The sequence below is a fragment of the Anomaloglossus baeobatrachus genome, chromosome 8, assembly GCF_048569485.1.
Source record: "Anomaloglossus baeobatrachus isolate aAnoBae1 chromosome 8, aAnoBae1.hap1, whole genome shotgun sequence".
Lineage (NCBI taxonomy): Eukaryota > Metazoa > Chordata > Amphibia > Anura > Aromobatidae > Anomaloglossus > Anomaloglossus baeobatrachus.
In genome coordinates, this window is record NC_134360.1 from 212,287,743 (window position 1) to 212,302,467 (window position 14,725).

The 14,725-nt window shown below is 41.7% G+C and overlaps 1 protein-coding gene across 4 annotated transcripts in view; it reads left to right on the plus strand.

Moving 5' to 3' along the window:
- PAPPA2 (pappalysin 2) overlaps positions 1-14,725 on the plus strand; it is a 324,687-nt gene that overhangs the window by 270,095 nt on the left and 39,867 nt on the right. For all 4 annotated transcript variants that reach the window (XM_075320150.1, XM_075320152.1, XM_075320151.1 and 1 more), the window contains exons 19-20: positions 13,051-13,183; positions 13,486-13,595. In XM_075320150.1, the coding sequence (XP_075176265.1) occupies positions 13,051-13,183; positions 13,486-13,595 (243 nt within the window). The remainder of the gene's footprint in view (positions 1-13,050; positions 13,184-13,485; positions 13,596-14,725) is intronic.

The window sequence follows — 14,725 nt, forward strand, 5'->3', positions numbered from 1 at the left end:
CATGCTTAGTGTAGCACACACAGACACAATGCAAAGCTTGAGTCAACTTCTCCCCTTTTTATCTGGTTTCAGGTGTGATTTTCTTATTGCCCTCACCTGTTACTTGCCACAGGTGAGTTTGCGTGAGTACCACATTCTGGAAACAAAGTTGTTTACCCATAATTTTCAAAAATGTACCAACAATTTTGTCTGGCCCATTTTTGGAATTTTGTGTGAAATTATGTCCAATTTATCTTTTTTCTCTGTTTTTTTTGTGTTGTTCCAATACACACAAAGGAAATAAATATGTGTATGACAAAATATGTGTAATTTCAATCATTTCTGGGGAGAAACAATATTATTTTCTGGAACAATTTCAAGGGTGCCCACACTTTTGGCCATGATTGTACATAGGGCCCCATGCACCGTAAACATCTCTCAACAAAGTATCTCAAAATCATGTTTTTTTTTTCTGATCACCTCAATCCACTCATCTGGGATATGCAGAAGTAAGTAGATATATCTATACAGTGTGTCCACCAATATCCTGTCCACTGCCATTAACTTGAGAACGGCGGCAGCTATAGGCATAGAAGTGGTGTCTAGGTATAGTAAAGTAGCCATGCGCTACGCAATGAAAACACCTATAGCGCCACCTGGTGGAAAACAACGGAGTTAGTATTTTTATCTCGAAAACGGAACAAGATAGAGAAAATAAGTGAATTACAAAGTTGTAGGGCATCATCAATTCAATACAAATCAACACCTTGCATACAGCGCATGGCTACTTTACTATACCTAGACACCACTTCTATGCCTATAGCTGCCGCCGCTCTCAAGTTAATAGCGATGGACAGGATATGGGTGGACACACTATATAGTGTAATACTGTGTTCTTCTGAGTCACAAGTTTAAAGAAAATAAATTGTGATCTCATTCAGTACTCCATCATATAAAAATGTCCAATGTACCGCTAGAATGTTAACAAAAAAAGCAAAAAAATCAGCCGAGCCCAATGTTGTCTCTGCACAAATAGACAGCACTAATACAAGAAATTATAATGGGACCAATTAAACACAGGACACAACTGAACTGATTTCATCTCTCGGTTTGTGTATCCCTCTGGCAGAGTATTGATTTCGGACTACGTGTTTGGAATCCAATGGGGATGAATTTAAACAATGTTCTATTTTATGTATTTACATCTCCATTGTGAGGTAGAAGAAAATAACACTGCGCTGGGTAAGTCATTAGATCATCCCAGCTATGCAAGTAAAATCCATAAAATATTGATGAGTGACAGATCGTGTCGGAGTCATGTGGACTTTACACATCTCTATATGCAGGAAGAGAAATTGCTTCCTGTTGTGAAAGTGTTTTTAATAAAACTTTCAAGCAGCAGAAAGTGTGTTACCCTGGTAAGGCTTATCATGCGATATTGATATTTGGCAGCTACACTGTGGATTGTACTGAACGCTGCTGCTTGGTTCAATCATCTCACTAAATGCTCTGCTCTGTCAGTTCTTGTAAGACACATAGGTAATTAACACACTCAATGCGCTCTCTTAAAGGGAATATTTCACCTTACAAAAAAAAAGACTTAAATATCCAGTGTGTGGATAGCCGAAGAGACGAAGTCCAGTGATGTAATTCTTATCTCCGAACGCGCTTTCCTACTCCCACAGCAATCCGGCAAATTGTGCATATTCTGTCTGCTATCTTGGATAGAGATGAGTGGATCGATCCACGGAGCATCGAGTATGAGTCAAATTTCCTTAAAGAGGACCAACCAGCAGGATTGTCATATATAAACTAAAGCCAGTGCTATACTGGGACTATCAGGCTGATTCTATACATACCTTTAGTTGTCCGTATAGGTTTTGAAACACAAGCAATTAAAGTTTGTAAAATGAGCAGCTTTTTGAATGGCAGCAGCTGAGGATCAGCTAATAGTTGGGGTGGATATTCATAGTAATTCCCGCACCCCTGCCTGTCCATCCTCCCCCTGTTATTTATGCTATTCTATTATAGAATTGTTTTATTAAGTGACTAGAAGGACCTGTGCTGATGTCATAACTATGAGATCAAGAGGGGTGGGGCTTCAGCCAACATAGCTGATACCAGGAAGCAACATTATTTTTCTGTTTGTAAAATGAGAAGCTTTTTGAATGGCAGCAGCTGAGGATTAGCTAATAGTTGGGGTGGATATTTATACTAATTCCCGCACCCCTGCCTGTCCATTCTCCCCCTGTTATTTATGCTATTCTATTATAGAATTGTTTTATTAAGTGACTAGAAGGACCTGTGCTGATGTCATAACTATGAGATCAAGAGGGGTGGGGCTTCAGCCAACATTGCTGATACCAGGAAGCAACATTATTTTTCTGTTTGTAAAATGAGCAGCTTTTTGAATGGCAGCAGCTGAGGATCAGCTAATAGTTGGGGTGGATATTCATAGTGATTCTTGCACCCCTGCCTGTCCATCCTCCCCCTGTTATTTATGCTATTCTATTATAGAATTGTTTTGTTAAGTGACTAGAAGGACCTGTGCTGATGTCATAACCATGTGATCAGGAGAGGTGGGGCTTTAGCCAACATAGCTGATACCAGGAAGTAACATTATTTTTTTGTTGGCTGAGGCGATGCCCTTTCTGGTCACATGGGTATGATATCAGCACAGGTCCTTCTTGTCACTTAGTAAAATGATTTTATAATAGAATTAGCATAAATAACAGGGGGAGGATGGACAGGCAGAGGGACGGGAATCACTATAAATACCCACCCCAGCTATCAGCTGATCAGCAGCTGCTGCCACTCAGAGGCTGCTCATTTTACAAACTTAACTTGCTTGTGTTTCAAAACCTATACACCCTTTAACTGTTGTTTTTTCCTTTTTTCCTTTATGTCTATTCCTTTTTCCCTTTCCTTAATTCCTCCCTTATTCCTTGTATTTCTTGTATTAAAATTTGTAAAATGTTAATAAAAAGATGCAAACCACAAAACCTATACACCCTAGCTGACAACTAAAGGTATGTATAGAATCAGCCTGATAGTGCCATTATAGCACTGGATTTAGGTTATATAGGAAAATCCTGGGGATTGGTGCGCTTTAAAGAGGACCAACCACTAGGATTGTCCTATCTAAACTAACGCCAGTGCTATACTGGCGCTATCATGCTGATTCTATACATACCTTTAGTTGTGAGATTGGATGCATACTTTCTGACATACAGGCAAGTAAACTTTGTGAAATGCACTGTTATTTGATGATAGGTGTAACGGAATATCTAATAGGTGGGTCGGATTTTGCTAGTTATTCCCGCCCCTGTCTGCCTGTCCTTCCTCCCCCTGACTCTGTTATTTCAGGTGGAGGAAGGAGGGAGAAAGGACAGGGGGAAGAAGGACAGGCAGTCAGACAGGGGTGGGAATAACTATCAAAACACGACCCCGCTATTAGCTATTTCTTTGCACCTCTCAGCAAATAACAGTGCATTTCACAAACTTTACTTGCCTGTATTTCAGAAAGTATACACCCGATCTCACAACTACAGTTATTTATAGAATCAGCATGATAGCCCCAGTATAGCACTGGCTTTAGTTTATATAGGAAAATCCTGGTGGTTGGTCCTCTTTAAGTCATGGTTTCACACTAATTTGAAAAGTTGGAGATTCAATTCAGTGTTCACAAAAAAGAACTTGCCTGACTCCATTTCCTACGCTGCTGAACCATCTTACTGATTACATCTTTCCAATATTGAAATGTGATCTCCGCAAATCAAGTGTTTTGACAAAATTTGGTTAATTTGAGTTTCAAAATATTCTTTTATATCTAATCTTGTAGTCTGCTGTACTTCTCTTAGATGTCAGGGTGATATGTTTCAGAGAACCTGACACCTTGATCAACATCTATAAACTCATTTTATGGCTTCATCTGTCTTTTAAGGCTGATTACAGGCAGCCACCTTGTGTTGTGAAAGTTTACAGAACATATTCTCACTTTTTCAAACTTCTTTCATGGCATATCCAAAGAAGCCTGACCAGTTATAAAGTCATGCACTATGGACGGACCAGTCTTGCCCCCTCAGCTGATAGCATAGCCTACTGAGGTGTGAGGGAAATCCCTAATTCAGCTTCCTTCTCTCTTACCAGAACTTTGTATTTTACTGCTGTTTGTGAACACCATGAATTTGGGTATCTCTAGTGTGATTTCAATATTCTGGCATGTAGGTAAAGGCAGGGGTGGATATACCATTGGTGCAACCTGTACAGCCACATCGGGTCCCAAGAGAAAAGAAGGCCCATTTCTACCTCTAAAGCCCGCTTTACACTCTACGATTTTTCTAACGATATGTCGTCAGGGTCACGGTTTTCGTGACGCACTTCCATCATCGTTAGTGATGTTGTTGCATGTGACACCTACGTGCGACTCCGAACGATCGCAAATAGGGTGAAAATCGTTGATCGTTGACACGTCATTCAGTTTCAAAATATTGTTCGTCGTTTGGAACGTAGCAGACATATTGGTACGTTTGACACCCTGCCAACGACGAACAACATCCACACGACCGCCTTGGTCAAGCAATATATCGCTGAACGATGTAGCATCGTTTGTGAGATGTGTACATGTGACCACTACAAAACGACCTATGAGCGATCTCGGCAAATCATAACAACGATCTGGGCGTGTCACATCGATAACGAGATCGCTAGCGATATCGTTGTGTGTAAAGCAGCCTTTAGCAGGTGTAATTGTTATTGAACTGAAATGGGCCCACATAGTGTTCTTATACAGGGGCCCTTTTTTGTCTGTGTCTGCCAGTGGGGAGAGGTCCACTGAGTGTGCCCAAAGTTGCGGTATTCAACGGCACAGGTTGTATGCCGTCCTCCTACATGGCAATGGAAGTGATAATAACATCAGACCCTGTGTCTCTTAAGCCATCCACAGGTTATAGTAATTCAGACAAATTTTGATCATGACTGATTTTGTTTTTTAATGGAACGCTAAAACCTAGAGATTATTTTCATTTAGCAATAAATCTAGTTCCCCTCACAGGTTATTAGTCAGCAGCATTTTTTGCAAGATCCTGCAACAATTTTAGGTGTCTATACTGTTTTTATATCAAAAAACATAAGTCTTTGGTAATAAGTGCACAATGGCTTCCATGTCATGTGCCTTTGTCTTGTGTATCAATCCAAGAAGGCATAGCAGGCTTGTGATGTCTGTCTCAGGTGGTGCTAGACACTACTTGTGGGAATGTGAAGGGAGAGGTAGTCAGACAAGCCGAGGTCAGAAGCCAGGAGGTAGCGACAGGACACTAGGAACAGACAGAGATGAGGTCAAGATACAACCCGAGAGTCATGATTCGAGGAGAGTACGTACAGGATACAGGCGGGGATGTGGTCAGGAGGAGGACTGAGGTCAGAAGCCAGGAGGTAACAGCAAAAACAGGGAGACAGGCAGAGAAGAGTAAACAACAGTCCAGAGTCAAGAGCCAAGCTCGGATCACTAAACACTACAGCAGCTGAGAGCAGTACTGTAAACAAGAAGTATGACTGGTGATGTTCCGGGATAGCATGCTCCCTAATGAAGCAGAGCTGAGAGACAACCCAACCCGTCCATAGGTGTTCAAGACAAACAGCAGAGCATCCAAACCTGCAAAAAGCTCTGGACAATGGAACAGCAAGTATCAGCTCTGCAGGAGAGCATGGCAGAACATAACACCACAAGATGCTCTTTGCATCAGAACAGTGACAAGGCTCATCTAAAAGGCTTAAGGGACAGCATTCATGAGTTTGAGATTTGCAAAAAACAAGAGAAAACAGAGGACGGAAGCGGAATCCTCTTTAGCCCGGGTTTACATTGATGTATAGCATTTAATGATTCTCTCATGGGAGAGAATCAGATGCATTTTGCAAATGACACTTGGCTCAATCTTTGCTTTTGAGCCGAGTGTCATTTACTGTGCTCCAATTCTCTCGCATGTAAAAATTGGAGCATAGGTGAGGAGAAGATGGAGAGCTCAATTTCTCCATCTTCTCCATTGTCTGTTTTGGCATATTTCAGACTGCACTCGGATGTTTTGCACGCAACTATTGAATTATATTGGCGCGTGTTGTTCGAAACATGTTGCCAATCATTGGATGCTGTGACTGTTTTCTCATACTGAATCGGCATGAAAAAAAAAATCACAGATCGGCACTGCCCCTTAGTGTAACATTGGTCCGAGTGTTATCCGATAAATTACCGGAGTGCACTCAGCCGTGTTATACGCTTATATGAGCGAACCCTTGTAGAAAGAGCAACAGAGACCTCAAATAGTTGTTCATACAGTTAGGTCCAGAAATATTTGGACAGTGACACAATTTTCGCGAGTTGGGCTCTGCATGCCACCACATTGGATTTGAAATGAAACCTCTACAACAGAATTCAAGTGCAGATTGTAACGTTTAATTTGAAGGTTTGAACAAAAATATCTGATAGAAATTGTAGGAATTGTACACATTTCTTTACAAACACTCCAGATTTTAGGAGGTCAAAAGTAATTGGACAAATAAATCAAACCCAAACAAAATATTTTTATATTCAATATTTTGTGGCGAATCCTTTGGAGGTAATCACTGCCTTAAGTCTGGAACCCATGGACATCACCAAACGCTGGGTTTCCTCCTTCTTAATGCTTTGCCAGGCCTTTACAGCCGCAGCCTTCAGGTCTTGCTTGTTTGTGGGTCTTTCTGTCTTAAGTCTGGATTTGAGCAAGTGAAATGCATGCTCAATTGGGTTAAGATCTGGTGATTGACTTGGCCATTGCAGAATGTTCCACTTTTTTGCACTCATGAACTCCTGGGTAGCTTTGGCTGTATGCTTGGGGTCATTGTCCATCTGTACTATGAAGCGCCGTCCGATCAACTTTGCGGCATTTGGCTGAATCTGGGCTGAAAGTATATCCCGGTGCCCTTCAGAATTCATCCGGCTACTCTTGTCTGCTGTTATGTCATCAATAAACAAAAGTGACCCAGTGCCATTGAAAGCCATGCATGCCCATGCCATCACGTTGCCTCCACCATGTTTTACAGAGGATGTGGTGTGCCTTGGATCATGTGCCGTTCCCTTTCTTCTCCAAACTTTTTTCTTCCCATCATTCTGGTACAGGTTGATCTTTGTCTCATCTGTCCATAGAATACTTTTCCAGAACTGAGCTGGCTTCATGAGGTGTTTTTCAGCAAATTTAACTCTGGCCTGTCTATTTTTGGAATTGATGAATGGTTTGCATCTAGATGTGAACCCTTTGTATTTACTTTCATGGAGTCTTCTCTTTACTGTTGACTTAGAGACAGATACACCTACTTCACTGAGAGTGTTCTGGACTTCAGTTGATGTTGTGAATGGGTTCTTCTTCACCAAACAAAGTATGCGGCGATCATCCACCACTGTTGTCATCCGTGGACGCCCAGGCCTTTTTGAGTTCCCAAGCTCACCAGTCAATTCCTTTTTTCTCAGAATGTACCCGGCTGTTGATTTTGCTACTCCAAGCATGTCTGCTATCTCTCTGATGAATTTTTTCTTTTTTTCAGCCTCAGGATGTTCTGCTTCACCTCAATTGAGAGTTCCTTAGACCGCATGTTGTCTGGTCACAGCAACAGCTTCCAAATGCAAAACCACACACCTGTAATCAACTCCAGACCTTTTAACTACTTCATTGATTACAGGTTAACGAGGGAGACGCCTTCAGAGTTAATTGCAGCCCTTAGAGTACCTTGTCCAATTTCTTTTGGTCCCTTGAAAAAGAGGAGGCTATGCATTACAGAGCTATGATTCCTAAACCCTTTCTCCGATTTGGATGTGAAAACTCTCATATTGCAGCTGGGAGTGTGCACTTTCAGCCCATATTATATATATAATTGTATTTCTGAACATGTTTTTGTAAACAGCTAAAATAACAAAACTTGTGTCACTGTCCAAATATTTCTGGCCCTGACTGTATGTGACCAACAAACTTTAGGTTTTAGCACTTAGGTTGGTAAAAGTCAAAATTTGAAAGCTCTATCCACATTAGAATAAAATCAACTGATTCGGATGACATTGGTGGGATCAGCTGACAGTCTAATGTTTATGGGGGCTCCAAACTGTTGTCAGTGGGAGATAGAGGTCGAGAAAAATGGATTTTAATGTTCTACTCATTTGTTATTTAGGCAATAAGCTGCTGTCATACCTCTCTGGCAACGCCATTCTGCACTTTCCCATTGAGTTCGGACAGGCAGCTGTCTATCAAATGATTGTTTGATGGGTGGAAGCCTTAAAATTCCTATGTTCCTAATTAGCATTAAACATGTTTGAAATCCTGAGTTAGAAAATCAATAGGAAATGTGTATCATTTCTTCATCATTACTAGATATAGCACCAATTTGGTCCTTAGTCCCTCATCTTATGCACACGACATAACAGCGTCTACTAGTTTTTCATGGAGAGCTGCATTTCCCATCTGCCAACGGACTGACAACAGACAATCTGGATACAATTGTAAAGCGGTTTTCCCACCTTGCTTCAGCGCCCACTTGCCATACTGTATGTGTTGGGAAATCTGGTGCATATGCCAAATGTTTCTATAGGTCATCATTCACCAGATGGAGGCTAAAGAAGGTTTTTTTGGTCGCCAATGGGCTAGAATGCATAGAGCATACTTGTGCTGTACGGATTATTGCAATAGAAGAAAGAAAAAATCCAGCTTCCGGAGTAGTAGTAAAACTGATGCAAAATTTTATTAAAGGACGTAAAATTAATGTGATGACAAAAATAGGGAGCCCATATGCGGCGTAAGGCTACGCGTTTCGAAGCCTTAAGCCTCAAGCCTTGCAGGCTTGACAAAGAACGCAGGCAGCGTTCGAAACGCGTAGCCTTACGCCGCATTTGGGCTCCCTATTTTTGTCATCACATTAATTTTACGTCCTTTAAAAAAATTTTGCATCAGTTTTACTACTACTCCGGAAGCTGGATTTTTTCTTTCTTCTATTGGACCCTTGCACAGAGTGTTATCCCTGCATGCCGGACTTTGCCCCAGTTGAGCTGGATCAACCTTTTTTTCCTTCTCAACGGATTATTGCAACCTACTTTCCTTTAATCTGTACTGCGGATATCATGACCGGGGATAGAAGCTATACCGACCATATAGGACAACAAAAAGGGAAGCGGAAAGGAATACCCTTTCGCTAGGGAAAGGGGGAAATGGTGACCCCTGACAACAACCTTCAGCTCACTCTCACTGACCTCACCAGCCTTATACAGGTTCCGTACCTGTCGCTGACCAGGAATACCTGAGCCCTAGGCAAACCCTGATCTGGGCCCTAAGTAAGAATAGAAGGTATGAGCTCTTCATCAAGACCACTATCTCTAAAGGAAGACACAAGGGAACAATAAAGGGGAAGCACAACAGCAATCACCAAAGCCCTGGTAGATAGCAAAAAACAAGACTTATCTGAGCTGCACCAGCCACAGAAGTCTGGAGCGACAGAAGATGACCTTTACAGAGCTCAGCAATGAACAAATTGTAAACTGCACCCATACCACCCGAGGGTGAGGTTTCTAAAGGAAGTCAGAGGCAGGCAACTGAGAGGAAAAACTGACAGTTTCCCAGGGTCCTAAAGTCTGCTGGTGCAGAAACAGGGAACTGTCAGATATAAACACGTGCTACCAATCTCTGGGAATTTCTAACACCTTTGCTACCACTGGATTGTCAGCCGGCTGTGATTCATCTGTGACAGCAGATTGCACATTTTTTTTACAGTGATGGCATATGGGTGACCGATCTGGATTCCATTGCAGTCCCATAAAATGGCATCAGTCAAATTATATGTCTTAAAACCTTTTCAATGTCTATCTCCGACAGAAACCGAATAACGCACCATGGAAAAACCCTTCAATTATACAGTATATTTGTGCACATGTAATGAAGCTTTTCATGTGAAACCCTCTCCTGCCCCCCCTCGAAAAAAAAAAAAATCTAATTTAGGTATATTATTTCTGTTACTCTTCATAAATGAGGATGACCTGTTAATTGGAAGCTAATTTTTCTGAAGATTGTGTTTGATCTTCTCATGACAGGAAAGCAGTAGGTGGTTTCTGCAAGTGTAATAGCTTCAGATCACACTTCATTCAACGAGCCATTAAAAAAAAAACCTTCATCGTGGCAGTTTTAATCTCATGATGTAAATTATAAATAAACACCATTGATATAAAATGCGTCTAATGGAAATATATACAGACATATGGGTCTAGTGATGAAGGTCAGCGGGAGACTGGCGCATGCAGAAGGGCACCGAGATCTGCATCTCTCTCCGCTGTCTGACTGTCACATCCAGTGATGGCGCGTCTCTGACATGGACCACTTAATAACAGCAGGAGGGAGGTGTTCAAAAGGATATGATTTTAATATAACAGTTTTAGCACTCAAGTGTCACCACTGCTTGACATATCTGAACCGTAGGATAATTTAGTGCTGTTTTATCATCCTGTCAACTACGGGAAGTGGAGAGTTATATGAAACGATATTGATGTTTATACGGTTCAGATTCTGACTTTCTCCTTCAGAAATGATATTACTCAATAGGCAACATGGCAGCAATGTAATTTTTTCTTATAGGGGGTTGTCCACTATTTTTGCCACGTTCTCCATTTTACTACCTTTTTTAATACATTTCCTGGTAGTGTAACTTGAAACTCATGGGCCCCAATGAAAAAACTCCAAAATGGTCCTCAACTATCCCTGGTCTTTACTAGTGTTGGTTTTCTCATATGGGCCATATAAAACACTTTGGTCCTCCCTAAGCTCTAGGAAACAGGTGCGACTGCAACGTCTGCATCCACCAAAGCCATGCCCCTTCCATTCCTGCTTCCAACCTCTGATAGAGCAATCTAATGACACTACTCAACAGGCGGCCTTGATAAGGGTTGTGTGAAGACCTAAAGTTGTAGGTTGTCACTTAGGCAAGTTAACGAAGCATCAAGTTTTATTTCTACTGTACATGGTCTAGTTTTTGGCCTAGGTAATGAACAGCTGCAGTTCCATCTTTGCTGTAAGTAATGATATTTATTCCTCTTTTTTGTTGCTTTTTTATATTATTTATAGTGTAGGGACTACAAGCATGAGGTTCCCGTGACGAGGGTTGTAGGCTTACGTCATATGGCCATAACACCAACTAAAAATCTCATATTTTTTTGCACAGGATACAAAGCCGCTTTTTGTTAGGCCTTGCATATTAGAGTTTATGTCCCTGTATGGTAACAGATGGAGTACGGCTTGGCAGCCCGCCTGATCTAATAGTATGGGCGTCACCTAATAGGCTGCGGGCTTGTGATTGTGCATCTGCAAGTGTGAACAGCGCTCTATGCAAGTCATCAGTGTGCAGTTTTACCATCCAGCAATCGCCCCCTCCATGTTTGGAAGCGTGTGTGTGATTTGCTCCTCCTGCACTTGAGATGCCTCCACCTAGTGGGGGCTTAGCTGTATCCTGCTGGAGTAGTAGTTTTTGGCCTATGGAACGTACAGCTGCAGTTCCATCTTTGCTGTAAGTAACGTATATGGTCTTACAACAACAATCAAACCCAATAAAGAAAATAGCAAAAACAAACAAGTAGAGATAAAAATACAAAGTTTATTGATACAATATTAAAAATAGCAAGGTAAAAGGTAATGAAAAAAGTGCAAAAGCACCACAAAAAAACGACACAACAGAGAAACAAAAAGCAGCAAAAAAAGATTTCCTATATGTATAAATCACACACTGCGATGTAAAGAGAAACATATGGCTGTAGGAAGTGTCCCTCAAAGGTCTTTCGGTCTTACAACAACCATAGTCTTTATGTTCCTCCAGGCAACATATATCACGACCATAGCGCTTGTATCCAGCCAGCAACAATAGTCCTTAGGATAATTCTTGAATCCAGACAACAGCTATCACACATCTGTAGCACGTGTATCCAGCTCTAATCTCTCTAGTCCCTTCATAGGCACCAGGACCAGGCCTCAGCAACAGATCCTTGCCCTTCCACATCACAGCACCAACTACATCCAAACATGTGTATCCTTGCTTTTTTACCTCTTTGGGGATCAGCCCCATAGATGAAGAGAGGTGATCGCATCCTACCCCCTTAAACATTTTTTTCATGTAACTCCAAGTATGAAGGAGGGGAGTTTCCAGCTTATCTGCAGGAGTATGTATCAGAGAAGCCCCCTGCAGAGGGGAACAATAAATGTACAACCCCCCCACCATATGCAGCACAATGAATCCTACTGCAGGCCTGGTTACATTATAATCCATGGAGGCCCCTAGAACACACACATTTACAACTCCTTCCCCCTTCAAATTGTGCATCTTAAACTGACAAGCAAGCAATCTCTAATAAAACACAACAATAAGATTGATGGCTCCCAATTAGCTCCCATGCTATAATGGCCTCCACATTAGCTCTCCCACACATAGAAGGGCCTCCCACAATGTATGAGAGCCTCCCTCACTATATAAATGCCCCACCATAGTACTCCCTGCAATCTATGAGTGTCCTCCATATTTTATGATGCTACCACAGTCCTACCACATGTTTTAGTGAAAATGAAATACATCGTATACTCACCTAATCCAGCATCCTAGATCTTGATGGGTCCACCTTGGGTAGATCATTCTGCTGTCATCGCATACAGTGAATATGCATCCTGGCATCGCGTGATAACGTAAACGTGCTGGGACTCTTACGTCCTATGCTGTTCTGTTGACCACAGGCTTAATCAGCATTGCTGCCCACAGAACAGTGAAAGGCAGTGCAAAGCGACCATGTCTCCCTGATTTACCACAGAGCTTAACTATATTGGCACGCTGTGCACGCCAACAGAAGCTCCGGATGGGCCAGGGAAACTGCCCCCTCTGCCCCCCCGGTAGCTACTGACCACAATATTTTGTTTGCATTGATAAGTCTTTATTTGAACTATTTAGCTTGTGATTTCAGCAACTTTTCAACTATTGGGGGAAAAGCTGTTTTTTTTTTACGTAGCAGCTTCACACATATTTTTGACGTTTTTTCAGGTATCCACAGTTTGCAATAAAGATGGCACTTGGACAGAAATATTCAGCCTCTGCAATGATTTAACGGGAACATGTCCTCCACCCCCAGAAGTCAATGGCATCCACTATATTTGTGACCATGGTCATAGCATTGGTAAGGAGATCATTAACATTGTCAGTATATTCACGGTTTCTCTTGATAACAATCTTTTGAATAAAATATTATTTTTTGAAGAGTTGGCTCATGTTTAGTATCACGCTCTTACATTATTCTTGTAACATGGTATTTGTGCGTCAGATGATTTTTGATGCCAAAGCTTAAATCAAAGAATAACACGCCTTCTCGTTCTGAATCACTGCTTGCTTTTTCCCAGTCCTTTTTATTATCAGATTTGATTTCAAACAAATTTTTTGAAAAAAAAGAAACATGATTGTTTTGGTATTGTCTTCCCGCAGGGGCTAATTGCACACCCGATTGCAACTACCCACCGAATGACCCAGTAATTCTTCCCAAGACCATGACAGCTGATTCTGTAGAGCACTGGATGAATCCTACCAGGGTACAGGTACGATGTAAACTCCCGACAAAATGACTATTCCATATAAATTAGAAGATTTGATTTTATGATTGTTTTGGTCAAGTTTTAAAGGGAGCCTGTCAGCGGGATTTTTTCTACCCCATCTAACAGCAGCACAGACCCTGATGCAGGTGATGTGTCACCTACTGGGTTACTTGCTGCAGTTTTGATTTATCTGCTGCATACCTACCAGTTCCCTGAATGCTGAGCTCTGTTTAACTCCGCCCACACCACTGATTGGCAGCTTTCTGTATACAATGTGCATAGACAGCTGTCAATTAGTGGTAGGGTTTAGGGTTATACAGAGCTTTTGAATATGGAAGACTATCTGGCAGCTGGTTTACTAGTCTTCTAGCGATAATCTCCTGCTGATAAAACATTGATTTTATGAAAACAACAGCCCAGTAAGTGACACATCACTGGAATCAGGGTCTTTGTCTTTACATTATGCTGCTTTCAGATTAGGTGAAAAAACCTGCTAACCGATTCACTTTAAATCCCTTTATTCTGAGTTAAAACTTCAAAGATCTCGGGTGTATAGCTTTAGATAGTGCAGAAGTGTTTGTATTGCCTAGGTCCTTGAACCAAATGAAGCCCACAGACACCTCTGCCACATAAGGAAACATCAGTTTTGTAATTGTTCCATGGTACGTGATTACTTACTGTGAGAGATAAGAAAAATCCATATGGGACAAAACTATGTCAAATTGGTACATTACCATCAGTGTGAATGAGATGTGATCAAATGCTCATGCTTCATTTTCAACATCGAAACTGATCTGCATTGTTGATTTCTGTAGGTCATAACATTGGGGAATCTAATGTTAAAGGGGTTGTCCACTACTAGGGCAACCCCTTCTGAATCCACATTTCCCCTAGGTAAAATAATAAAGCCTATACTCTCCCCTGTACCAACGCCCCTCCAGAGGTTTTCCAGGTTTGCCGTGGCTGGGCTCAAATGAGGTTGCGCCATCCCGTGAGCCCTGCGTCCAATCAGCGCCAGCTTCTGTCTTCTCGCCTTCGGACCAAACGAGTTAATCAACGGGAAGTGAACACTGCGGCTGCACTCACTTTCTGTTGATTGTTTGTTTGGTCCAAAAGCGAGAAGAAGGAAGCAA